Source organism: Python bivittatus, unplaced genomic scaffold (genome assembly GCF_059951505.1).
Source record: "Python bivittatus isolate LINGU-HERP-01145 unplaced genomic scaffold, Pbiv_v1 ctg000050_np1212, whole genome shotgun sequence".
NCBI lineage: Eukaryota > Metazoa > Chordata > Lepidosauria > Squamata > Pythonidae > Python > Python bivittatus.
The window spans coordinates 931687-958415 of NW_028277033.1; the positions used below are offsets into that span (position 1 = coordinate 931687).

Genomic DNA, 26729 nt, shown 5'->3' on the forward strand with positions numbered 1-26729 from the left:
ATGCTGAATGTTGGGATCACCTGCCACAATGGTTCCAACATGTGGTCCATGAGTGTAGTGCTGATAAAGGTAAGACACTAATACCTTCACATACTACAAAGCATTTGACAGTCTTCATGAAATTCTAGTACAGATGATGAGAAAATGTGAGGTTGACTTTGTTGTCCCAGAAGAGAAGACAAGAAGCAGTGGGTCTAAATTAAAAGGAAGGAGATTTGGGCTGGGCATCAGGAAGAATCTCTTAATGGTGAGAACTGTTTGGCAGTGGCCATCTGTTGGGAGTGCTATAATAGATATCATTTGTATTATGATGTCTGGCATTGAGAAAGAGATTGGTCTAGATGATTTCTGAGGTCACTTCCAATTTTGTGTGTGTGTGTGTGTGTGTGTGTCTTTGAGTCATTCTTGACTCCTGGCGACTGCCTGGACTAGTTCCTGCAGTTTTCTTGGCACGATTTTCAGAAGTGATGTGCACTCACCTGCTTCCTAGGGCTGAGAGAGAGGGACTGGCCCAAGGTCACCCAGATGGCTTTGTGCTTAACGTGGGACTAGGACTCACAATCTCCTGGTTTCTAGTCTGGTGCTTTAACCACTACATCATTACTAGCTCTCCTTCTAACTTTTAACATTAATATATAAACATACGAGCAGAATCCCAAGAGACCACCAAATCTTGTAAGATTTTAGCATTCGTTTTCAAAGTCTCACAAGATCTCTAGCAGCAGCAAAAACTTTTAAATACTGTAAATATGATGGTCTCTTGAGATTTCCACCATTTAACTTAAAATATATTTATTTACTGGGGAGTTCCACAGATTCCTCCAAGCAGTTAGCTTATTTATTTATTTATTTATTTATTTAGTCTCCCACCCATCTCCCCCCAATGGGGGACTCTGGACGGCTCACAACACGTTAAAACAATAAATAAATATACAATTAAAACCTATAACAATACACATTCACAAAAATAAAAGGGAAAAAATCCAGGAGGCCGATGGTTCAAGGCAGCAACGCCAGGCCACTAAGGGATATGCATTGTGGCCAGGCCACTAAGGGATAGCATATGCATTGTGGCCACAGACACCATCTTTTTGACCCATCACAGTTTGTGACAGTTTGTGATGACAACATAGTGATCTGTATAAAGGAAAAGGCTGGGAACGGGCCCTTCCAATCTTGTCTGCTTCCACACATTTACAGACATTTAAATTGCAAAAATTCAGTATTCTTTTAAGTACGTCTTCTTACTGCTTCACATTCCTTTTGATGAGAAACAGCCTACAAGACTCATGCTTTTTATTTTAAAAGATTTTACAGAGATTTCCAAAAAGGAAAACACTGACTGTAGGTTCTTAAGAAAGCAAGATTGGAAGGTCCTCCAGCTAAGTCATAAATTTCTTCCCACCTCTTTAGCTGCTTCCAGACAGACCTTTTAACATGCAGCATGCATGCTTCTTGAGAGCAATTTCATGGAGTACCCAGATGACATCAGCATCCTTACTTTTATCTTTCTTTTGTCCTTTGTTTTTTTCTCTGAATGGGAGTAACTTGAGAGCAATTTCATGGAGTACCCAGATGACATCAGCATCCTTACTTTTATCTTTCTTTTGTCCTTTGTTTTTTTCTCTGAATGGGAGTAATCTGTTTTGGACAGAAAAAGCAAATTAGTCATGCAAACCTCAAAAAAGATTGATCTTCTATAGCACTTCGCTTCTGTAGAATTGGGAAACAGGTTTGATATCAGCCCTTGCCTGTTTTCGCTCATAACAGCTAAAGTTGTTCTGAGCCTTTTTAATAAACATTTTTATTTTTTCTTTAGGCTGGAATTTAAAGACACTACATTTGTAGTTTTGAAAGTAGTTCTGTACCACGGCACTATCACTCTGCTCATCCTTCATATTCAGAGTTTAAGAAATCTTTTTTCTGTGAGAGCACAGGAGAGGACAGTATACTTGTAGGCACTGTGTGTTTGTGTGTATGTCTATAAAACAGTACAAGGATGTCATTCCCCCTTCCCCACGTCATCCAGAGAGATGTCGCAATTGCATGGGAGGAGTTAACAAAGGAGGAATAGCAGAACTTGGATGTGTGTGCTTATGATTTTTTAAACATGCAATACAATTGTATTTATATTTTTATACTTTATTCAAAATAATAATTGTGCTAGCAACATAATGGTACAAAAGAAATACAAATATTAAATGGCTTTGAATGTTATATAGTACTGGAAAACTGGATAGTCTAACTTAATTAACAATAATCCATATATGAAACAAAATGTAAAAAGATGGCAAGCTTTATGATATCCTTTCTGAATGCGGATTAATGGATCTCTACACACTATTGCAATGGAGACTATACAGTACTACGAAACGCCTGTGAGTTTTCACCCACAGAAGTGCGAAGCTCCCCTGGACAAGGACTTGTTGCCCAACTTAATAAGTTAATAATAAAATAACTTAAGTAATTAAAAAGTGTTAGGTATAAAGACGTCAAAGCAAAATAAAGCCAGGACTACAATTAAGAACTTAAAATTCTCTTTCTAAGTTTAAATGATGACAAGGCAATTGTAGCAACCTGACCATTAACAGCTGGAAACACGTCTGCAAGAAGATAATTCAACTGTTTGGGGTCCACGCCCTTGAATTCACCTACCATCAATAATTTGGCCCTGATCTCATCATAAATGGGGCAGCGGAGGATGTGCTGTCGTGAATAATGTCCTCAACGTGACTGGCACCTCAGAGACAGAGACGCTTACAAAATCTCCCTTCAAGATATGCTGAAGTCATGGTCTGCAAGGGAAGGGCTGTAAAAACCTTTCTCAGTGGGATGTTGGCAATATTAACCAGATGCTGGGAGAGCCTTCTATATTTTTTATAGTGATGAAACCAAGATGAACATTTAGATATCTGTACTGTAGCACCCTTATTGGCATCCCTTTCAGAAAGCCTACCTCCATCCTTAGATGAGCAGCAGGGGTGCCCTGGGGGAGTCCCAAGGTCTTCCTATGAAGTTGCTTTGGATTGCTTCCAGTGGCAATAAGCTTCTCATCCCACCCTCAGATCTCAGCCCCATACAGCATCTGGGCTATCCCCTTACCTTGGAATATTTTAACTGCAGGGCTGACCAGCTGCCCTCCTTTGGAATAGAAAAACTTCAAAATAGCCCCCACTGTGCTCAGGGCAGTTGCTAAAATGGTGGCTAAATGTGTTTTCCATACAAGGCACTTATGAAAGGTGATGCCTAGGTATGCCCAGATCCACATAGCTTGACAGGGATATCCACTGGGTATGGTCAAAAAGTCAAGGTAGTGGCCACAATGGCGCAATCAAAGCTCTACCTGTTTTTCATGTGGGTTGCAGATTAACTTGGTTAACAGACTTGGCTGAAGTCTATTAGATGCACAACACAGTACAGTTACAGTAATTAGTTAGATATCTTTACTACAAATTGCAGAACAATTATTCTAAACTGATGCTAACTGAAATAATCTAGAAAACTCAAATACTATTGATTGCTGGAAATGTCCATCTTTGTTAGCTCTCACTGAACGGTGTAATATTAACTAAGGATTAATGTTTCATACACCATTCTAATTCTCAGTTACATTATATTTCAGGTAAAGTATATTATTGCTTAAATGGTTTATGAATAGGACTAATTTATTAGAAAGTTTTAATCATCTTCAAAGCATCTTTGGCTCCAAAATGGGGTGTTACCAAGAAAGCTCAGGAAACCGTAGGTATATATTAGACATGGCAAAGCTCTGAAAGGTGATCTGCTCCAAGGTTCCTGGTTTTTCCTAGCTTGGCTGATGTATTTTAATATTTGCTTAGATTGCCTTTTTAAAATCACTCAGGGCAGTGTTTCTTAAACTTTTTGTTCTAAGGACCCCTTCCCACTTTTAAAAATTATGGAGGACCCCAAAAGAGCTTTTGTTTGTATGGGTTATATTTACCATATTAAAAATTAAAACTGATGCAATATTTATTTATTGAAACATGTAAACGTAACAATATGAAACCCATTAGATATTAATGGGTGATATTTTGATTCAAAATATTTTCATGAAAAAAACACTATAGTTTTTGACAAATAAAAAAATATAATGACCAGAATAACATTGTTTTAAATTTTTGCAAATATCCTTAATATCTGGCAAACAATTTTGATTTCATGGACGCCCTGAGAGGGCCTTGGACAACCCCCAGGAGTCCTCAGACCAAACTTTAAGAAACCCTGACAGAGCTGTAAACCTCTAGACAACCACTAGATGGCAGTCAAGTGGCATAGGAAAATCTTAACTCTTTGCTCACAATTTTCATAGGTCAGATCTGGTAGCCCAGGCACTTCCACCCCACCACTGTTCCTACTGTCCAATCCCACAGAAGCAGTTCAAAGCCAGTCCGTGACCATCTTCACTTCCACTGAGCTCAGAGCTCTCTCCAGAGGATCCCGAAGAAGGTGCAAAGAGCTTCATTTAAGCAGGGCTCTGCTCCTCTCTGCTCTGCATGTTCAGTTCGCGGAGTGTGCGCGCATTTGGTGATATGCAAACAAAAACTGTGTCAAATTGTAGGACGTTGTGAAACTGCCAAGGTTTTATCCCTCTGTTGGATTTGAAACACCCATGAAAGAATAGTGCTTTGGCAAAATGCTACAGAAGCTGAATGCTATGGCAGGAGTGGGAAGAAGCTCCTTGGAGAAAAATGGTCTGACCTCAAGCTCTACAGAGTTGCAGCATTGGAAATGGAAAGATCACCATTTGTGTAATTTCAAATGCACCAGAGTAAAGCAGAAATAAATTGACTCATCTATTAAATGCGAATGACAGCATGAGATCACACACATCTGGAGCTCATTCTGGAGTGCTGCAAAGTCTCTATGCAGAAGTGTCCTGGATCATACGTTCTAGTGATATTGTTACTACTGGTACACACTATACAAGTATAGAATTATATTAGTGTACTGTATGCTGGGCTTGTGATCAAATAAAACATTTAGATCCTCATCTTAGTTCTTTTATCCAGTTAGGTGAGTTCCAAAAACCTGATAAGATCTCCTCAAGATTAATTTATAAATAACTCCTCAACCTGCAACATCACAGTTCTCATTTTAATCCATGCTGAAGAGCAATTGATGAGCAATCTTTGGTCCATCAACAGTCTATAAATCCAGTGAGCAGTAATATTATCTGGCCAGATTTTGCCAGAATTTGAATGGATCACACCTTTTCCTAAGCACCTTCAATCTCCCTTCTTATCTCCTTTCTTCAAGCAAAATGTATCAAGCCACTTAGGAGAACACAGATCTGCCTCTTTGCTAATTTACCACAATATTTTAGTATGTACATTAGCAGTGTCTCTTCACTGATGGCAACTAAGGCAGAACACTCCATGTTGTTTAACATCATCGGATGCTCAAAACCCATTCAGTACATTTGGTTTGAGTTTTGATCTTTATGACCAAGCATATTGGGTCAAGAAAATTGTACACTTTTTTGTCTTCTAGAATTATTGGAGAATTGACTGATATCCTTTAGATTCTTTTAATTCTCTTTATTTCAGGATGCTATAAATGGATGCATGGGCATATGTGTGGGCCCCATCTTGACTTTTTGACCCTTCCCTGCATGGACCCCTGCAATGAAATACTGTAACAACATTTTGATTGGTGGTTTTGAGAAATCATGTGGCACAGACTCATGTCTCTATCTCTAAGACATCCTGGAGGTTTTTATACAAGTTCTGGGTGTTCTAAGAGATGATTTGGGCAGCAACTCACTCTTGTAAATTGCCTCTAGAACAGCTCAAGTAAGATGGGGTTAGCCCATCAATTACACTAAGCCCAAGTACCTAGTGCCCAGGATCCCAGCTGAGTCTCAGCCAGATCCTTCAACTAGGTGAAGTTTGAGCCACAGCCCCACAAGAAGTGAGACTTCTAGAGTCAGAAACCCCATAGCCTGTGTGCTATATAAAAAGTGCTCTTTTAAGATAAATGGGCAGTTATCAGCTCAATTTTTATATAATGGAGTGATAATCTGTTTGCTTTTGTTCTTTCTTCTACCTTACCCACCCCCAGTCTGTTTTAGGATCCCAGTCCAGTCAGAATCATTTGCAGAATGCAGGTAAGAATTTAAGTGATGTTGTTTCTAATACTATCAAGTAAGTATATCACCTTCATATTACTGAAGATCATTTTTCCCTTAAATGACTCTGTGATTATGTCATCAACATGTTATCTGGGTTTTGTGTATTGTATGATGTGGCCAAGACAGTCTTGTACTGAGTCCAAGATTTAGCATCCTGAAACTTCCGCATCCAGTCTTCAAAGCAAATATGAAGCTAGAATGAGGGACCTATTTTAGCCCAAAGACCAAACTGGCATCAATGAAGCATGCTGAATGACTACGAGATAGCAGCAAAAGAGTCAAGAGTTTTCTGTATTTCTTTGCTAGCATTTAGCTCCAGAATTTTACAGTCCAGATAATAGTAGCTGTGCCTGTGATGGTCTCTTATACCAAGGTGAGCTAATTATCTGGGCTTCTAGCCCAATAGCAAGAAAGAGATCTGTTGCCTGAATCTTTATTTCTGGAGAGGTTACACAGCGACCTTTTCCTTTTTGACATACAGAGCTCATATTGCATCATTGGGCTTTGGCTTTATGGGACTGATGAAATAATTAGGTCATGATGATGGAAATTTCAGACATTAGAGTGGAACACCTAGCAAAATATCTTATTGCCAAACTTCAGCGCCCTCCATTGACACCTCCTTATATAAAATTTTATAAAATAAACAACCATTTACATAAAGTATTCAGATCAAGGAATTTAAATGTCCTTAGTGCCTAATGTTTTAGAAGGAAGTAACCCACATCAAGATAATAAATATGTCTACTTGTCCAGATGACCATATGCTATATATCCTAAATGTCAATTCTGCAGTGATGTCCTATCATGGCCTTTCCATTTCAGGAGAGTCATTTACAAAGACCTTGTTGCTGGTAGTCTTCCAGACCAGGTTTAGCCAGAAAAGGAGGAAAGGTTGGAGAGAGCGAGAGACTCTCCAGGGAAGGAGAAGAACAAAAGATAATAACTTGCCATCAGACATGCTACCCAAACTGATAACCAGACTAAACCTGAACATTCTCTTCTGCTTTCAGCATTTGCTCTCTGTGACATGGAACCTTCTGGATACTATAATGGAAGCCTCACCACAACAACCTCTGGGTCAGTTTGCTTAAACTGGTCAGACTTCCCTGATTACATCCAGCAGTATCCAAATCGGGGATTAGGAAACCACAACTACTGCAGGAATCCAGATGGGGGAGCCACCCCTTGGTGCTTCTACCAACTCTCTTCTGGAGCAACTGGCTGGGCAAACTGTGATTGTAGCCAGGGTAAGCATCACAGGCTAAATTTGGGGCGGGCATAAAGTATTCTAAAAGGAGGAGTTAAAGAGAAAATGTTAGGAATGCTTTAAAAGAAGAAGAAGAAGAAGAAGAAGAAGAAGAAGAAGAAGAAGAAGAAGAAGAAGAAGAAGAAGAAGAAGAAGAAGAAGAAGAAGAAGAAGAAGAAGAAGAAGAAGAAGAAGAAGAAGAAGAAGAAGAAGAAGAAGAAGAAGAAGAAGAAGAAGAAGAAGAAGAAGAAGAAGAAGAAGAAGAAGAAGAAGAAGAAGAAGAAGAAGAAGAAGAAGAAGAAGAAGAAGGAGCAACTTGCTTAAACAGGGGCTTGCTTCCAGGTTAAGAATTCAGATTTTCTGGAATGGAGATCAGAGTACCCAAAATCCAAACAGAAGGCACTTAGTGTTACATAGAAAATGTATTGGGTAATTAATCTATCTCCTCCTCCTGAATGGATTCTCTCTGGAAAGGAAATGGTAGGAGAAACAATAGAAAGAGGGAAGAAATAGAATAACATTTAGACCTCTCATAAAAGTATAAGAAGGAGATTGATCGCACAGGAGCATTCTTGGGAGGGATGGTGTTCAAAAAAGTGAAGATGATATTCACAACAGTATGACTGAAGCCATTCCCCTATTTTACATGAGTCACACAGGGAAATGTCCCTGTGGGTGACTATATGATATGACCATTATTTTTCCCTTTTTAATTGTCATAAATTTAATGAAATTGTGGGTTAGGGAGGAGGATTTCAGGGAAGGCATTCCCTAAAAGGTAGGTGGTGGCAGTAAGAACCACCAGCCAGATGCCAAGGCAGGCCATGGGGCTAGAGCAGTGTTTCTCAACCTTGGCAACTTTAAGACATGTGGACTTCAACTCCCAGAATTCCACAGCCAGCAGCTGGGAATTGAAGTCCACAAATCTTACAGTTGCTAAGGTTGAGAAACACTGGGTTAGAAGATGTGGACTCCAAGGGATTCTGGGAGAGGAAGATTGAGACCATCATCCTTCTGAGCCTTGCTGCAATAGGTTCCAACTGAATTTTGTCCTACGAGAGGGCAGCTATTTGATATCTTTTCCTTGAGAATGGAGACAAAGTTAGAGAAGGATGGATGAATGTAAAGTGGTTAGGAAGTAATCTCAGTGGCTCAAATAGAGGTTCAAGGAATCATCTTCCCTGGAGCATCTGCAACTACATTCCTCTAGCTGCACTTTCTCCACTTGAAAACAGTGTACCCCTTTCTTTCCAATGCAACCTTTTCATTGCATGAGAGCAAAAATGTTGAATGAGATGGGATATAAATATAATAAAAAAACATGGAAAGGTCAAGTCCAAGCAAGGCTTTGGCTTTATTAAGAATCCCGACATTGTGATTTACTACTGATAGAAAGAAGCTAGCACTGATTTTGCTGTGCAACGATCAGCTGATGTTCTTCTCATATTGCATAGAAAACATTGAGTAAAAATCTGTGACAATGTCCTCCCAAGTCCTGCAGAATTTCCTCCATCATCCCTGGCAGAAGAAGAAAGCAGCCTGATTCCTTTGGGAAGGGCATTACTTAACCTTCTGGAGATTTTGTTGACCTTATTCTTTTGGTCTCTTTGCTCTGACAGGTTCTGTGCGACTGAAGGAAGGTGGCAGGGTGGAATTATACTACAGTGGGCTGTGGGGCATGATCTGTGGTGATGAGTGGACAGACTTGGATGCCAGTGTGGTATGCCGACAACTGGGGCTGAGGTAGGAACATGTCACTGGATTGAGCCACCTCTGTTTTTTCTCAAGAGAAATTAACCCTCTTGAAAATCAAAAGTAGCCTTAAAAACAGAAATCAAACATATTAAATGATACAAGCAACACAGAAGTGACCAGAATGATAAAAGCATATTGCATTAAATATATGCCATAAACCAGCTTGAGGATATATACGGTACTTAACGCATGAAACTGATTAGAAGGGGCTTCTACCAGCTTCTTGCACCAACTGTGTGGTTGGGGCTTCCACTGAAAAAAAACTTCCTAGAACAGTACATAAGCACTTTGGGCTGCTGCCCCTTAAAACTCCTCCTTACTCATTATCTTTTGTCAGACAGTGGCAGTGGCGAGGAGGAGGTAACAGCAGAGAAGAAAAAGAGCCCTTCCATTTGTTGCCAGATAGCAAGGACGCCCTTTTTGGCACTACCTCCTGTCAAGCAGGTGCAAGAACCAAGAGGAGGGGACCGTGGGGAAAGGGGCTGTGATATCAGCCCTTTGAGGTAGACCAGATCAGGAACAGGCACCACAAGAAATACTAGAACTCCACTTTATTGATACAGGCTATAGTAACAGAATCTTGAAAGCCTGATAGTATTTCCCCTTCCTTTCCTCTTATATCAAAGAGAGTCAAGGTGGGCCAATCTTGAGTTTCTTTCTCATGCCTTCCTGTTTTCCAGGGCTGAGCTCATGATGAACTAATGGTTGCTGCATATCTTTGTCAAGGCTATCTCTGTACTCCTCTACATGTGCCTGGCATTTTGAGACACACTTGCAACAACAATTATCTTGTTCTTTTTTTGCACTTCCCCTGCTGGAGTGGTGGTGTCTCTTTCATCTTTTCTCCTCCAAACCTTTAGCTTAATTTCTTTATGGAGTGGAATTAGGTCAAGGAAGCCAGACAACTCTGTTTGAGTCTAACCAGTCTAAATTTTTAAGGTAAATTTTCCAAGCCTCATGCTGCATTCCTAATTCAGGACTCCATCTGGAAGAAGGCTTGTGTTGTGACCCTCCTGGCCAGCTGGCTATAGTGCCAGACATAGCCCAAGAGAAGGGAGCCCAGTACTAGGGATCCTTGTGCAGAAATGCAAAGCTACTAAACTGATCTTGCTGGAAAGCTGTGGAAAAACGCTATACCCTAACATGGCCTATTATCATCTGTGGAGTCACTGCACTTTTTACTTTTGGACAGTGAAACTGGCACAGCCCTAAGGCAGCGTCCTTCCGTTCTGGAGCTGTTGCCCTTCCATCTTCAGTCTACGAACTGTCGTGGGGATGAGAAGATGCTGTCCCAGTGCAATTACCAAGAAATGTTCAGAGCTTGTATCCAGGGAACTGCAGGAGCCACTTGTGGGTCTTCTCAAGGTAAACCTGAAGATAAACACAGATTTCTTTCCATTTCTTTCAGCAAAACAGAAAACCAACAATCCTGGGAAGTTTTGCTGCAGCAAGGCAAAACTGCAAAAGAATGTTTTTTGGTAGAGGGGCATTGTCAGCCCTTCGAGAAGATCCTAGAAGGATTCTAGAAGAGAATCAAGGCAGGGCAAGCTGGAGTTTCTTTCTTGCACTTTGTTTTCCTGGGCTAAGCTCATATTTTACTAATGGTTACCACATATCTTCTCCAAGATCATCTCTGTGCTGCTCTACAGACACCTGTGGAGGAGGACGGGGCTTAAAAGAGTCAAGATGGTGTCTGAAATCAGTTGATCAAAACCCCTCCCCTTTTATGCATGTCATAATGCATGTAAAAAGGAGCAGGGCTTCAATCATATGGATGCAGCCACCATCTTGACTCATCTCACCTGCTCCTGCAAGTTGATTCTGAGCATAAAGCACCGTGATGAAAAAAAATATGAAAGAAATGAATCTGCCTATCTGAAGACCATCTTTGCTTGCTGTCACTGGAGAAACAGCACAGTTTTAACATCTTGGTTTCAATTATTTTATGTACTGTTCTGGATCTCACCATGGTTATTTCAGGCCAAAAAATCATCTGGCATAATACATGCAATACAAGTTTTGAAACTTTTCTCTTCATAGGTGCTCTGGTCCAAAAATTGATGGTCTCCAGCAAAATTGGGGAAATTGTGCATATGATGAACTCTAAATGTTTAATTGCTGATAAACATTTCCAGACCAAACAGGCACACATTTTTCACTCAGAATCTGCTAAAAAATATTATTTTGCCATTTTGTTTAGGTGAATGTGGTGTTTGATCCTTTGTTCAGAATCTAGGGAAATAAAATGATTGTTTAGCAATGGTGTGCTACTCAGAAGGAATGAATTCATTGACCCAGTGATGGATATGTGAGTGTCCTCCTATCCCCTAAAATGTTGCGGATAGATCAAGCTGGTATATATTCAAAATAATATGACTCATGTTGTCAAGCAAAAGGATTTGTGGTAGTAGCTGAAAGGATTCATTGTGCGTAATCACTAGAATTATTCTGGATTGTGTTTCTTGGTTGGCTGATTGCTCTTGTTGTTCTTGATAAGCAGCTATAGGATCTCCGCTTCGTCTGGTGGGGGGCAAGAAAAGCTTTGAGGGCCGAGTGGAAGTTTATCGTGATGGCCGTTGGGGCACCATCTGTGATGATCAGTGGGATGACAAAGATGCTGAAGTGGTTTGCAGACAGTTGGATCTCAGGTAGTCTCTTTGAATGACGACACTTATGAGTGCAAAACTATTACCTCCTAGCTCTTGTTCAAAGCAGTGTTTTCTCTCCTGTGCATCAGTTCAGGGTGTATGTTTTTGTCTTCTTCCCAGTGGAATCTCAAGAGCTGTGTCTTGGGCTCACTTTGGGAAGGGCTCAGGCCCAATCCTGCTGGATGAAGTAGAATGCTCAGGCAATGAGCTTTCACTGGACCAATGCAAGAAGAGTGATTGGGGAGAACACAACTGTGACCATATTGAAGATGCAGGGGTAATCTGTGACCCCTTTGTAGGTATAGATTATCCTATTAACTTCTCTAGTGAATACATAGCTTGTTTGAAGGCAGCCATTATGAGTTCCTTTTCTGAAAATGGTACAGAAGGAAACTTTCAGGTTTTTTACTAATTGTTTTTCGGTTTGTATCTCTTGCAACCAAGCAGAAGGAACAATCCGATTGGCAGGAGGCCTCCATCCAAGTGAAGGAAGGGTGGAGATCTATCACAATGGAATATGGGGATGTGTTTGTGATGACGGCTGGAAGACAGGTATCAATGCCCAAGTTACTTGCAGACAGCTGGGCTTCAGGTAAGTGAGAAAAGACTACTTCCTTTTTAAAAGACAAGACCAACAATTGACTATCATCAGTTGCCAAAATGTCACTGTTTGCAAATTAATTTCAACTTTTTTCTGTTTTGATGGTCACAAATGTCTTGACTATAACACGGTGCAATATCTGAATTATGCCAAAATGTGTATAATTACAAGAGGACAGCATCACTTTCATAATCAAAGAGGAATATCAAAGTTTGGGGCCTGTTTTCTTGTCCCTCAGCTGGAAATAGTGCAGATTTTCTGTTTTGTTCAAATGTGAAATGCCATCAAGAATATCAATTTAAAATATTTTCAATCTTAAAAAACCCATAATTTTGATTAATATTAACACTGTTTTTAATTATGAAAAATAAGGTATGTTTAATATACATAAAAAGGTAAATCTTTGCTTCCAGATGTTAGAAAAAGAGGAAAAGATTGGAAGAAAAAGGAGATTAGAGTACTAAAGGAGGAATATTAGGTTCTGTTATATTTAGTCCAAGCAGTTCCACCTAGAAGTTCCAATGATTTGTTAAAATGGAATTAATTAAAAATAAAATGCTTTTTTTAACTGCTCATATTGCTTGTATGTGGGTGTTGATTCATAGTCTCCTATCAGCTCATATACATGTATTTGCAGGATCCAGAAGGATTTTTTGTAACATCCTCTAATGCAGTGTTCCATAACCTTGGCAATTTTAAGATGTGTGGACTTCAACTCCCAAATTCTCCACCCAACATGCTGGCTGGAGAAGGCTGGGAGTTGAAGTCCACACATCTTAATGTTGCTAAGTTTGAGAAACACTGCTCTAATGTCTTGAGAAGGAACTCATGCAAAGAAGTGCCTCCACTTTATAAATGTGATTCTTCTTTAAATTGGGTTTATGGATTTCCTTCCAAAGAATAAAGATTCCTTGCTGGTTAAGATGATTAGCCTCTGAAGGGGGTTCTGAGAACAAAAGTTACCAGTCTGTTTTTTGCTTTCTTTCTTCAGTGGCCCTGCCAGGCTGGCATCAAAGGGTGAATTTGCACCAGGCCAAGGTTTCATCTTGCTGGATGATGTGGCTTGCATAGGCATGGAGTCATCTCTGATTGACTGTCCCCATAGTAACTGGGGTCAACACGACTGCTCACATGAGGAAGATGTGGGAATCCACTGTTCCCTGATTAGCGACAGAATCACTGAAGATAAAACCGGTAGGGAGCTATGTCTCATCCAAAGATGGGAGAATGTAGTGACAAGGCAAGCCAATGTCCCTCGGCCCTTGAGGACATGGATTCTGAACTGTGCAGCCACTGAGATCTTAAAAACTGTTCTTTTTAAAAATAGGGCAGGCCAAGTATGATACGCCGCAACAGAGGGCAGCATGTAGTAGAACTAGTCTCATTTCAGAAGCTAAATGGGGTCAACCCTGTTAAGTCCTTGGATGGGAGACCACATGAGAATTACAGCATTTTTGTCTTGACTGGAAAGGAAGGAAAATATATAGATATATTGGAAGAAGTCTGTGGCAAACCATTAACATTCTGTTCCATGAAAACTACTTGTGCCTGTCCATGTAGTCACCAGCAGACAAGCTCAATTTAAGGATTATATTTTGATATCCAACTTCCATAGAACAAGGCAATATGGAAACACACACTTTGCCATTAAGTTGTAAAACTGCCAGTAATCATGAACACAAATAAAATAAAAACTTGTTTAGAGAAGAAATAATTGCAATAATAACAGACCACGCACACAAAATATTGTTCCTTGTCACTGATGTCTTCATCTGTAGTTGTGATAATGGGTGTTCTGCGGGTTCATTCTTTTGTCTGTCCTCTTCACATATAAGATGGAGGGATGGAGTTTAATTTTAATATCAGCAGGTAAGGGACACTGAATTCTGTCTCTTCCTGTCTATTGTTTCAGGCAACTTCTCCAGCCCTGACAGATGGCAAGGTAAGGTGGTGGCTGACCAGGTTCACTTATTTTGCTTCAAATATATATTTTATTGCAAAAATTAGACATGTATGCATTAGACATGTATGTCATTGGGGCAGGTGGAAGAATTGCATGTAGTTTGGGTATATCAGAAAACAGTGGTGGGTGTGTCAAAGTATTTGTCCTCACCTCCTATGTGTTTTTGGCCGTGAGTTAATCCCTTAAAAGAACTAAGTTCGGTGGTATGTGTGGGGAGTTAGTATTTCAGAGTGACTTCCAGATTTTTTCCTTCCTCAGCACCATAGTTGGGCTTTTTGGGATGCAGGAATTGGTACAAATCCAGGGCCCCACATCCCTGTTCCCCCCTCCAAATGCTGCATAAGTTCCCCTGGTTCTTGCCTTCCTTCTAAATTGTACTGTATCACAAAATGCCTACCTTGTCCATGGCCCTCTCCATCTTGGCAGTGTTACTGAGTATATCATCTTGTTGTCTCTTCAGATTATCTTATTTATAAGTCATTCCTGAGTTTAGTTCAGAATTAGCTCCTTCTGTACTTCTTAAAGTACAGCTTTAACCTACAGGGGTTCTGGTGCGGCTGGTGGATGGGGACAGCACCAACGAAGGCCACGTAGAGATTTTCCTGAATGGACGGTGGGGCAGAATTTGTGCTGGAGGCTGGACAGAGAGCGCCGCAGCTGTGGTTTGCAGGCAGCTGGGCTACAGGTAACTGGACAGCAAGATTCTCTTGAAGATAAAGTGGCTTATGTAAAGTCAGTTCCTGGGTATCAACACATGCCTTTAGAATGGTGTAGTTTGCTAAGAGTGGTGGCCAAGTTCTATTTAAAAAAAACTGTTGGCATTTGGGAGGCATTAAGAGGCAAATTGGGTGCCCTGAGAACTAAAACACCCATTTCACCCTTTAAAATCCCTGGCCCCCCAGGATGGGTCCTGTCCCACCCGGTTTTACAGTGTGGCCCTCAGCAGGCTTCACTCTAATTAACAGCATGCAAGTGTAGCTCTCAGTCAAATGGAAAATGGGGACCCTCGCCACGGATATGCTCATTATGGAAGTTGGTGGAACTACTTAAGGGGCTGGATGTTATCCTTGCCCTTTATTTGCAGCAATAACTTCAGGATGTGGTTTAATATGCAAGTACAGTTTTGTGCATCTTGGTTGCCAATAGACCACAGTTGTCTATTATTAAAGTTTGAGTTGCTCTGTGACTGAATAGAGACAAGATACAGAGTGTACCTTTGGGATGGACTTTGCATGAATATTGCAATTTGCTGTTTCCTTCCTTAGTAAACGAGGATCAGCATCAGGCCACTGAAGTCTTATGAACCTGTGCTTGTTTTCTTTGTTTGCACAGGGATTTCCAACTTGGGGGAGCTGATAAGGTCCTGTTGTGAAGGGGAGGCTTCAGGCCAACCTGCACCACCTCCCAGTGCCTTGTGCCAGACAGGCTCAGGTGTACCCAGTGCCCTTCTTCTCCAGGCACAGGCCTTTGTCCTGCTGCTTCTACCAAGCTCCCTGGACCTGCTGTTCTCCTAACTGCCATTCGACCTGATTATGTGACCCCTTCAAGAATTAACCCTTTTGCCAGCCACTGCCTGGTTCACTCACATCAGCCGAGGAGAATGTCCGGCAGCCCCGGCAAGCTTTTCCAGTTAGTCTAAGGCAATGTTTCTCAACCTTGGCAACTTTAAGATGTGTGGACTTCAACTCCCAGAATTCCCTAGCCAGCATGGCTGGCTAGGGAATTCTGGGAGTTGAAGTCTACACATCTTAAAGTTGCCAAGGTTGAGAAACACTGATCTAAGGTGCCCCATGGCCCTTTGGTGCTTCCCTTCTGCTAGTGGCCTGCCTGGGTTGCATGCCTAGGTGTGGAGGGGACTGGAGAGATTAGCCTGTTGCAGGGATGTACAACTATTCCTTGCCCAAGAGCTGGTGCCTGTGCCCCTTGTCCCCTTGGCAGTTCCCAGCATGGCCTACAGGCCAGTCCTCTCCCTTCCTCCCTCCCCTCAGCCATTGCTGCCAATTGTCAGCTCTCTCAGGTTGGACTTGAACACCAAAATTATGAATACTAAAACTATTTTTATTATAGGGCTACAGTAACAGAATCTTGCAACTCTAAATGTGCCTCCCCCCTCCCTGCCTTTATCCTAAGGGCAAGTCAGCCATTTTCTCAAATTACATTCCTGCTTTGGACTCAGATTTCTCTTCTCTGACCATTGCCTTGGCTGCAGCTTTTCCTTCTGTTCCTCAAGGTTATTCTCACAGCCTATTACACAAATACCCCACACCAGCATATCTTCCTGGTTCCCCAGGTCTCCCCAGATGCCTCCTAGGCCTCTCCATGGCTGGAGATGTCATTGGGGTTTTCCCTCTCCCAGTGCCTCAATTTCTGCCCAGAATAACACAGTCTTATTTTGTTCTATGCAGTGAACAAAACACCAAAAATATGTTTCGGTCTGACCACAGATCTCTCAAGCAGTGTTTTTGAATGGTTTTGTCTTAAGCAGGTTGTATTTGTTTTTCAGTCTGAAATCCAAAAATAAGCAAAGCATTCTGGGTTCCAGTTCTGCCAAACCGTGGCTTATCCAGAGTAGATCGTCAGAACCTCTGGCACATAATGTTTATTTCAGATTTGAAATAAAACCTTTTCTGGTTCTGTGCATGCTCCTAGCCTGTAGTGACTTCCTGGTTAATTTAAGCAAGTCTCCCCTTCCAGTGGTACTGCTGTAGCCACCAGTAGGCCTTATTCAGATGCATGGCATGCACCCGTCCACCTGGACAATGTGGAATGCTCTGGCACTGAGCACACCTTGGGGGAGTGCATCGTCCATAAAAGTGGTCAACACAATTGCTGGCAGAAGAAAAGTGCAGGTGTGATGTGTGACTACATGGGAAAGGAGAGCCAAGTTATAAGAAATTATGGTAAGTCTCATGTTACTCATGCCTTGTTGGGCAGAAAACTGGGCTTCCAGAAATTCATGCTGAGTTGTTGCAAGTAAGAGGCATATAATGGGGGCAGTTGTGGCAGGAAACAGTATGGAAAGAAATGATTAAAGAAGGCCCTTTCCATATCCTTTGGCTTTGATCTGCAGCCTCTGTATGGTCCAACTGCTATTTTTTTGTCAACAAAAATCAAGCATGGAAATTACATGCCTGTGGGATTAAAGTATTCTCTGGGCACTGATGCCATGTCCATGCTGCCAGTGTTGTTGAACTTTAGGCATTCGGAGGGAGAAGAAGTTCAGCATCTGCTGGTTTCAGGATGGGCTTAGCCTGTGGAAGGCATCAAACTCAGTCCCATTTAAAACAAGATCTCACAAAAGGGCTGAAAAAGCTTTTGACCAAGTTCCTGGAGAACTAGAGTCCATCTGAAAGAACAGTACTAGGCTGGCTGGCAATAACCTGGTGGTACAACTAGGCAAATAAATCTAACCCTTTAAAACTAAGGCTCTTTCTTTAAAATGTGGATCCTGGGGGAAAAGGAAATTAGTGTCAATAGAGGAAAAAAGAGAAAGAACTGCAAGGCCTACATGAAATAGTTGCCTGAATGTAAAACCTGTTGTTTCAATTAAATACTTCCAAGTTCTTACTTTGAATCTCTCTCTAACAAATAAGATACTGTATTTAAAATGCATTCTGGAAGGGCCTTCATGAAGGAAAAACTTCTGTCCTGGGATCTAGTCTTTACAGTTCCTGTGGAGTTCTGGAAAAATGAAGGCCCTTCCAGAATGCATTATAAATACAGTATCTTATTTGTTAGAGAGAGGGAGAGAGAGAGAAATTTGCATGCCTTACTTGGAACGTAGCTTCTGGCAAGTAGAGATAGAACATTTGAAAATATATATCGTAAGTGCATTTGTTTAGGCAGAAAATATTGCTTTTAGCTAAAGTTGATAACTCTAGGTTGAAAAAGTGAGAAAATTGGACATTGTATATGCTTCATCTGCATATCTTTTTCTCTTTCTACTCTTTCTTTGTGGAGGGTAATACAGCCAAGATTTTCTTTCTTTCAAGAATATGATAATGTTGCTATTTCCATGTTTAATCTCTTAGCACTGTAATGGTTGTAGGAAAGTAAAGATCTAACAAAGACTGTTTTAGGAACAAACTACTGTAGTTGTATTAATTCTCTTCCCACCATTTAAGGACAAGAATCGACTGGAGGCTTACAGCATATCAAAGTGTGATTCTTGCACCAGCATTGTCGCAGGAGAGTACAAACCTAATCATTTTGGCTTTATTGGCAGGTTCCAATATTGGCCTATGCGGTCTTCGTTTGGCTCAGCACCGCAACAGAAGGATAATTGGTGGAAACAAATCCCCCAGGTACCTTGCTTGCTTCTTATCACAGAACAGTTATCAGCTCATTTTCACCTGTTTACTTCTAGCAGCCCTCAAATATTTATATATCTTGATAAACCTGTTTTCTGCGAAAGAGCTGAAGCTAGAGGGCACTCTTAAAAGCATATCTTGTCATGAATTACCTTCTCCAAATGGCGGAACAGTGTAATATTTACAGCTGCTGCCAGTTCTTTTGTAAGATACGGAAGCCTGTACCATTAGGTGAAAGGGAGAAATCACTCACCCTGTGCTTTGGGGGTTCTGCATTTTTTAATACATAAAAAGCCCCAGTTGGAGAAAGGCCGTTCATTCCTTCAGGGTTGGGAGAAGTAGATAGAGAAGGGATTTCTTGGTCTCCATCTATCTGATTTATTTATTTAAAATCTGTATAACCTCCATCCTTCAAAGGAAATTTTGCTAAAGTGGCTTATAGTTCATTTAAAATGGTAAAACCTCCCCATAGGTTTACATCATTTACTTGGGGCATTTGTTAAGCCTTTCCTCTTTCTATGTTTTAACTTTTGAAAAGCGTACGTGGGAGAATTTTCAGACCACCCTTCATCTAAAGCTATCAGAGCCATGTACGCAACAAAAATAGAAAAGAAGGTTAGCATAAAACAAGTGAAAAGACAGAGCAATATAAAATGGTGGATCAATATGTTAAAAGGCCTGGGCAAATGAAAAAGTGTTCACATAGCTCCAGAATAGGTAATAAAGTTCACATTAACTACATTTCTGTGGGGAGGATATTTCATCAGTGGAGCCCTAGAGCAAACCTCTCCTTTGATACACATGGAACATACTCTGAGATCTTAAACACATACATATCTGATCTAGGGAGAACCCTGACTGAGCTACCATGGTGTAATGGCTCAGGGGCTGGACTAGGAATGAGGAGACCCAGGTTCTAGTCCTCCCTTAAGCACAAAAGCAAGTTGGGTGAGCTTGGGTGAGTCAGGGTGAATCTACCCAGATATTCCCTACCTCCATCTTGGATTTATGATAATAACAAAGAAAAAGAGAGCTATCTTGGCTATTTTCCAAGCATTTTATCTACATCCTCTGGCTACTGGATTAGAAAGTACCCTGGACACAGAAGATGTATCAAGGAATTCTGTCTATAGTAAATCGAGTTGTCACCAAAAAGCTTTGTGGGTCCTACCACAAACCTAGCAGAGCCAATGCTTAATAGCCCATTCACCCCCTGAAAAGACTATTCAAAACTCAAGGTTTAATGGAAGTAGAGATATGTAAGTGCTTTGCTATGACCACCGTAAGGACAGCAATAACTAGCTAATGTTGCAGCTGAGCCACGAGATTTTGTGCAGGTTTCTCTGAAGCTGAGAATGTGCCCCTGCTGCCCCCTTGGTCTACTCAGCATCTTCACGATGGTCATCTGTTGTTTCCTTCGTGGACCAGGCACACTGCTTTCCCTCACAAGGCAGTAGAAAATCATGCTCATGTTGTTGCCAAGAAACTATGTGGAAAGGGTCATGGAGTCTAATATGACTTAAAAGAGATTTTACTTTTATTAGCTGAACCTCCAGATAAAGAATATGAATGTGTGTGTCTCTCTGTATGTGTGTTTGCATGTCAATATATATATTTTAATGGTAAACCTGACTGTTTTACCATAAACCTTGTAAGCCACTTTGGAACCTTTTTTTTAAAATAAAGAATGATCTGAAGTGCTAAAAATAAATATTTATTTTATTTATATTATTATTTTATATAAAAATAAATAAAAATAAATAAACCTCAGCTTTGGAAAGGTTTTGGAGCAGAAGTGTTTCTGTTAAACTGAATAACAGCTGAATAAAGAAAACAATGCAGGAAGGAAACTGAGCCAATCTACTTTACAATTCTGAAGGCAAACTTTGTGGATAGGAGGAGGATCGGGTTTTAGGTGTGGGTAGGTCACAAAATACTCCACTAGCGATGTGCCCTTATTTGGATCCAAGCAAAAAGAGCTTTGAGGGGAACATAGGTGAGCTTCTTGTGTGTGCAGGCAACTCCTTGAAGAAGCCACAATTCTTCCTGGGCTGCTGCAGCTGCCCCGTGGTGCAGGAAAATACACCATTAAATTAAGGTGGTGCCAACAGGCTATGACCAGTTGGTTATGCCCTGTTGCCCCTCCTTAATTCAGACTTACAGTCAAATAGTAAAACATTGCACTTTTAACCTAAGTTGAACTTTTAACCTTATTAGATTGTACTTCTAGCCTTAAATTGAACTTTTAACCTTTCACATTGAACTTTTAACCTTTCAAAGTTGACAGTTTAACCTTAAATTGAACTTTTAACCTTCTTAAATTGAACTTTTGACCTTCCTCAGTTGCCCTTTTGACCGTCTCAATACTGTATATAGTTTTCATATGGCCATACTTCTGTCCTTGATTTAAGTAATAGCCCTCTTAACCTTTCTGTATTGGACTGCACATGAAATTGTGCCAAATTTCTAAAAAGGATTAAGATTCACAGCCCCCATTATATCCTCTCCTCTCCATGCATGCTCACAGAATGTTTCCCTGCCGATTTCCAGTTTTACAATATTTCTTCTGAAGTGGAGCAACATTATGTGGAGTAAAGTGGATAATTTGAGTCTGAAATGAGATGGCAGGCCATTTGGAATCTTCACTGCATTTTCAAGTGGGGCATAAAATAATGAGCAAATGTGCATTCAGTGTACAAAAGACCGGATTGTTCAAATTGCCAGGAAGTCTAGGAAATATGGATAGAGTTAGGTAGATGGATATTTTTATGAGTTCCAGACATTTGTTGACAACATTTTTGCTGATGGTACGATACAGGTTCTGGGCATGTTGTTCCTTCACTTTCCTGAGGAATTATCATTAGCAATTCTGACATGCATAGCTGCTTGTTCTGATATCATTTTATTCTGTTCTAGGAGGGAATGATACTAGCCTACACAAGGCAGCTTAAATAACAGGCTATACAAATCAACAGAGGCTGGGTGGAAGAGTCACACTAAACCTCCACATGAAAGTCCATTCTAGCATTTTCCATTTGGTCTGTGTTCTGCATTGCTTTTCTCTTTCAGGGGAAGTTGGCCATGGCAAGTCTCCTTGCGTGTGAAGGAGTTTCACAAAGATGCTCGTTTGCTGTGTGGTGCAACACTTATCAGCAGTTGTTGGGTTGTGACAGCGGCACATTGCTTCAAAAGGTGAGATATAATAAGGAAAAAATTAAGTCACGGTTTGTGAACATGTCATAGAAAGCTTCTTCGTGTCTCTCTAAATTCAACTTGAGGGTAGCTAGCTAACTGTTTTTGAAGGTCACCTCATGATATATCCTTCCTCTTGTCTGCAGCTCATAACTGATACCAATGGACTGAAATTGAGTTGATATTTTCCACCTTTTTTCAGAAGAAACATTACTATCTGCATGTTGCGTCACACTTTGGTGGTGACTAAGCTGATGAGGCATGTAATGGGGGTTGGATCTGCCCAGCTACTACTGGCTGCTTATGGATGATGCAGACACATCTCCTCTACTCTCCTCTCCCTCTCCTGGCATGTGAGGAGTCATGAACTAGGGGATTCCTCCACCTTCATCAAGCCCAGTCCCCCATGACCTGCCCAAAGACCACATCGGAGGCTGTGCTGGCTGAAGCGGGAGAGGCCTCTTGCTTCAATCAGCACAACCCGCACCCTAGAGGGCATGTCAGCAGATTGTATGGGGGAATCCGAAGGAGACCTAAAACACCTAAAGTCATCCTCTCACCTCCCGGGTCCTTCCTGTGGCATGAGGGCAGGTTGCGTGGGAAGCCTCTCCTACTATACCTGGAAATACCCCCACCTCTGGGCCTGATCCACAGTGGTGGGGTAACAGAAGGTGCAACCCCTGTGGATCAGGCACTGCAGGTGATCCAGGGGGTAAGGAAGAGAAAGCTTCTCCTGATTTACTGTCCCTCCCTGCCCTCTGACAGAAGGTGAAACTCATTTCTTCAGCTGCTCCAGCCATCGGTCAGAACTTGCCTCCTTCTCAGCCCTAGCCTGCAATAGGGAGAGCAATATCAATGAAGGATTTTCCCACTGGCAGGGAAATCTATCAACCATTGCATCTTGATGTACCCTGCAGTAAGCGATTAAGACAGCACCACTCACTAGTCTCATTGCCAATGTGGAGTAAAGTCCAGCTACTTTGACAAGAGAAAATTGATGCTGGCATCAGCTGGGTATCTGGGTATGCCAATAGTGGCTGGATGCATGGCTGCTTGTTCTGGTATCCCTCAAGTACTTAAGGTTGACTTGATTGTTGCTCTGTTCTAATTCATAAGTGCCTGTTACATTCTTGAGGAATGCATTAGCTTCACCAAAATATCTGCCTAAAAAGTGTAATGTATTATATGATTGTCTATATTTCATCGGCGTAGAATGGCAGAGGAGATGTTTTTAATTAACTCAAGGCCTCTTAGAAAAGATCCTTTTTAGTTGAAAGAAATAGGAAATGGTCTCCCTGAGGTGAAGCATCTTCAGTGAAAACTAACTGGCTCATGACTTTCTTACGGGCAGGTTTGGAGTAGATGTGCGTCGCTACCTTCTGCGGGTGGGAGACCACCATACTGGTGTGAGAGATGAGTCAGAAAGAGAGCTGCCAGTGGAGAAGATTCTCCTTCATAGAAACTATCGGTCGAGCAGTAATGATAATGACATTGCTCTGGTCAGGATGTTGGGCAAAGAGGACAACTGTCTCTCCTTCAGCCGCCATGTCTTTCCAGTATGCCTCCCTGTCAGGAAGCAGAAACCTAACATGGACAGAAATACTTGCGTCATATCGGGCTGGGGAGATACAGGTAAGTGGTGGGTTGCCTTATAACTTCCACATGGGACCATAGAGTAGGAGCTGGGAGGAGTTCAGTCCTCCCTATTTGCAACTTTGGAAAAACTTTGAGGGCATTCACTGCCTCATACAGGATGAGAGTTTAAAGTACAGAATAAGTAATCTGTGGGGGAAAAAATAGAGTGACTTTTTTGCCAAATTAACTTAAAATTAAATAAAATTCCTTTAAAAAATGGGGATAAATGCAGCCAGCTAACAACTGTCACTGTGTAAGACTGTGAGCCTGTGTGTTTTGGACTAGAAGGCTTCACTGGTACGGAAGATGGATATGAAATATGACATAGTGATGATATATCATTATAGTGCTGATATACATGGTATATGAATGTATATATTTTACATACAGTGGCCTAAAATGTCATGTCTAAAAAGAATGACCATAGGAAACCCATTACTGTACTCAAAAACACCACTACTAATTTAGGTAGTTGTCTGCTTATATTTCAAACAAGAAAGTGTGACAAATCAATTTTCTGGGGCTGATGGCCTCTAGATGTGTTGAACTACAACTCCCATCATCTCCAGCCAACACATGTTGGTGCTCCCAGATGCATCTGGATGACACCAGGTAGGGTAAGACTTGCTATTTATAATCACATTAAACTCAGATTATTCTTAGATCTCCACCTAGATTCTAGAATTACCCTAATCTTTCTCTTCTGATCATTTTCCTTTTTGGAATACAGGTAGTCCTTGTTTAGCAAACACAATTAGGACAGGCAACTTGGTTGTTAAGCAAAGCGGTTGCTAAGTGAAACTGCAACTGTGCTTATAATTTTACTTCAGCTTTTTGCTTTACAGGCCTGCAAGGGTCGTAAGTATGAAGACTGGTTGCAAAGTTACTTTTTCATCACCCCCATAACTGCGAATGGTTGCTTAAAGGCAGTTGTTTAAAGGGTTGTTTAAAGGCAGTTGCTAAATGAGGTCTACCTGTAGAGACCAAAACTGTCAGTTATAAAATTATTAAACAAATATAGTGCTTGAGGAACCATTGCATGCCATAAGTCTGCTTCTTACTTGTAACTTACACTATACCAGACTAATAAATTTAGAAGTAAGACAATTTTTAAAATTAATTTCACGAACCCTTTTGATTGTTTTAGAAGAATTTCAAGCTATGTATTTGGTGTGGTCATGAATCCAGTGCAAGGTGTAAATTTTTCTCAGTCTCCGATAGCTGTACTATCTAAATTATTATTTTGTCTAAATTGTGTAACATGCATCTGAAAATCTGGATTCCACTGTTGAAAAGAAGTGTGCTTTGGGGGGGGGGGAAGAGAGAGAGAAATGTAATTAAAGTATTTCTAGATTTAATGAATTAGAGTGACAATTTATTTATTCTGATTTTTTGTTCTGACTTTTTATTATGCAAACCTTCCAGAGTAGGGCATTCTTTAAATCTAGGTAATAAAAATAAAATAATTAAAATAAAAAAGGTGGGCTTTTTGTTTGGCCTCTATTTTGGTGGAATTCCTTTCTGTCTGAAGTTCTGGCTCCAGCTCTCTCAGTTTTCAGAGCCCTGGCTTTCCACCAGCACTACCCTTTTGTTCCTGGCCTTATTTAGCTGAGCTGGTGATTTTTACTTTCCTGATGATTGATAGATAGATAGATAGATAGATAGATAGATAGATAGATAGATAGATAGATAGATGGATAGATGGATAGATGGATAGATGGATGGATGGATGGATGGATGGATGGATGGATGGATGGATAGATAGATAGATAGATAGATAGATAGATAGATAGATAGATAGATAGATAGATAGATAGATGTTTTAAATATGTATTTTACACATTTTAAATTGTTTGAAATAAAGATCCTATTCTAAATCTGATTTTAATTATCTTTGTTAGTTTTTTTGAAGGCTTTTTAAGTTTAAAAAGTGGGATAAAATATTTTAAATAAATAAGTGTAACTACAAAAACAAAGTTTTAAATCAGAACTTCTCGTTTAAAAAACAGGAGCCCAGGATAGTTCCAAACAAATGAACTTTAAAAAAAAAGCGTTATGAACAATCATTAAAAGCCACATTGCATAAAGTTATAACTGTAACCTTGGCAAAGAATTTATTCTACCTATTTTGTTGTTTTCTGTAACAAGTTGTATGAATATTCATTATTCTTCTTTCAGGGAGGTCCTACTCAAGGACATTACTCCAGGGAACAGTACCTCTACTCCCAAAAAAAGTATGCAAGTCTCGTTATGGAAAGAAATTTACTAATCGTATGCTCTGTGCTGGAAACCTTTCTGAAGACAACCGGGTGGACAGTTGTCAAGGTGACAGTGGAGGACCACTGGTGTGTCAAAGATCAAATACACAATGGGTAATTCTAGGAATTACTTCCTGGGGGTATGGGTGTGGGCAAAAAGATTCCCCTGGTGTTTACACAAAAGTCAGCAAATTTGTGCCTTGGATCAAGAAAGTGACCAAACTAATATGAGAACAGTCAACCCAAAGATAGATTCATGGGGCTTTATGAAGTAGGACTTAACACACAAGGAGCCATAGATTTAATTTAATGACTTCAATTTAAGTATCTGCTGCTTCTACTGAAACTTAATTTGCAAGCAGGTACTAAGAAACACTGTCTGTTCCTAATCACAATGGTGCCAAAATGATGAAACATGTGTTATGACATCACAAGATCCACACTTCCATACTTGCAGTGCAACATTGCACACAAAAATGTAAAGTGGATTTTGCACTGTGATGTCATGACACATGTTTTGCCACTTGCCTCTCACAGAAGCCTATGCTGAGATGTTTTAGGCTACTGATGGGCATGAGGCAATGGAAAATGTAATGTTTGTGTGTTTGATGTCCTTATTTTTATTTAAAGTTCTGCTTATTGAAAAGCAAAAACAATGCCAGTCCCAGAGAGGTTCTCCTATAATACCCACAGTTTTTCATGACATAGGAACAAAAATGCTATAGAAATGACTGTAAACTCTACTATGACTCAGTTTCGGAAGATATAATATTGCTAGAAGTAAATTTTCTTAAGATCTGTACGGTTCACTTCTTACAATACAGATTTGTTTTCATTGTACCACCTATGACTGCTTTATTTTGTTTGCCCCTATTTTTCCATCTGAAATTATTTGTAACTTCATACAAAGCATACTATTTGCTTGGCTCAGGTATCAACTGGACGAAGCATAACTATGGCTTGACAT

The 26729-nt window shown here is 40.5% G+C and overlaps 1 protein-coding gene across 1 annotated transcript; it reads left to right on the forward strand.

Moving 5' to 3' along the window:
• Positions 1–26729, forward strand: LOC103065747 (neurotrypsin-like). Its single transcript, XM_025172287.2, has 15 exons — positions 1–69; positions 6082–6127; positions 7165–7401; positions 9020–9143; positions 10348–10520; positions 11656–11803; positions 11924–12102; positions 12251–12395; positions 13396–13598; positions 14911–15052; positions 17062–17267; positions 18593–18671; positions 21747–21869; positions 23221–23501; positions 25683–26729. The coding sequence occupies exons 1-15, from the start codon at positions 1–3 to the stop codon at positions 25991–25993; spliced, it is 2466 nt and encodes an 821-aa protein (XP_025028055.1). The 3' UTR covers positions 25994–26729.

Coding starts and splice junctions, on each gene's coding strand:
- LOC103065747 (XM_025172287.2), top strand. CDS start 1: ATGCTGAATGTTGGGATCACCTGCCACAATGGTTCCAACATGTGGTCC. Junction 15,053..17,061: donor TGCAGGCAGCTGGGCTACAG/GTAACTGGACAG, acceptor CTCCCCTTCCAG/TGGTACTGCTGTAGCCACCA. Junction 17,268..18,592: donor CCAAGTTATAAGAAATTATG/GTAAGTCTCATG, acceptor CTTTATTGGCAG/GTTCCAATATTGGCCTATGC.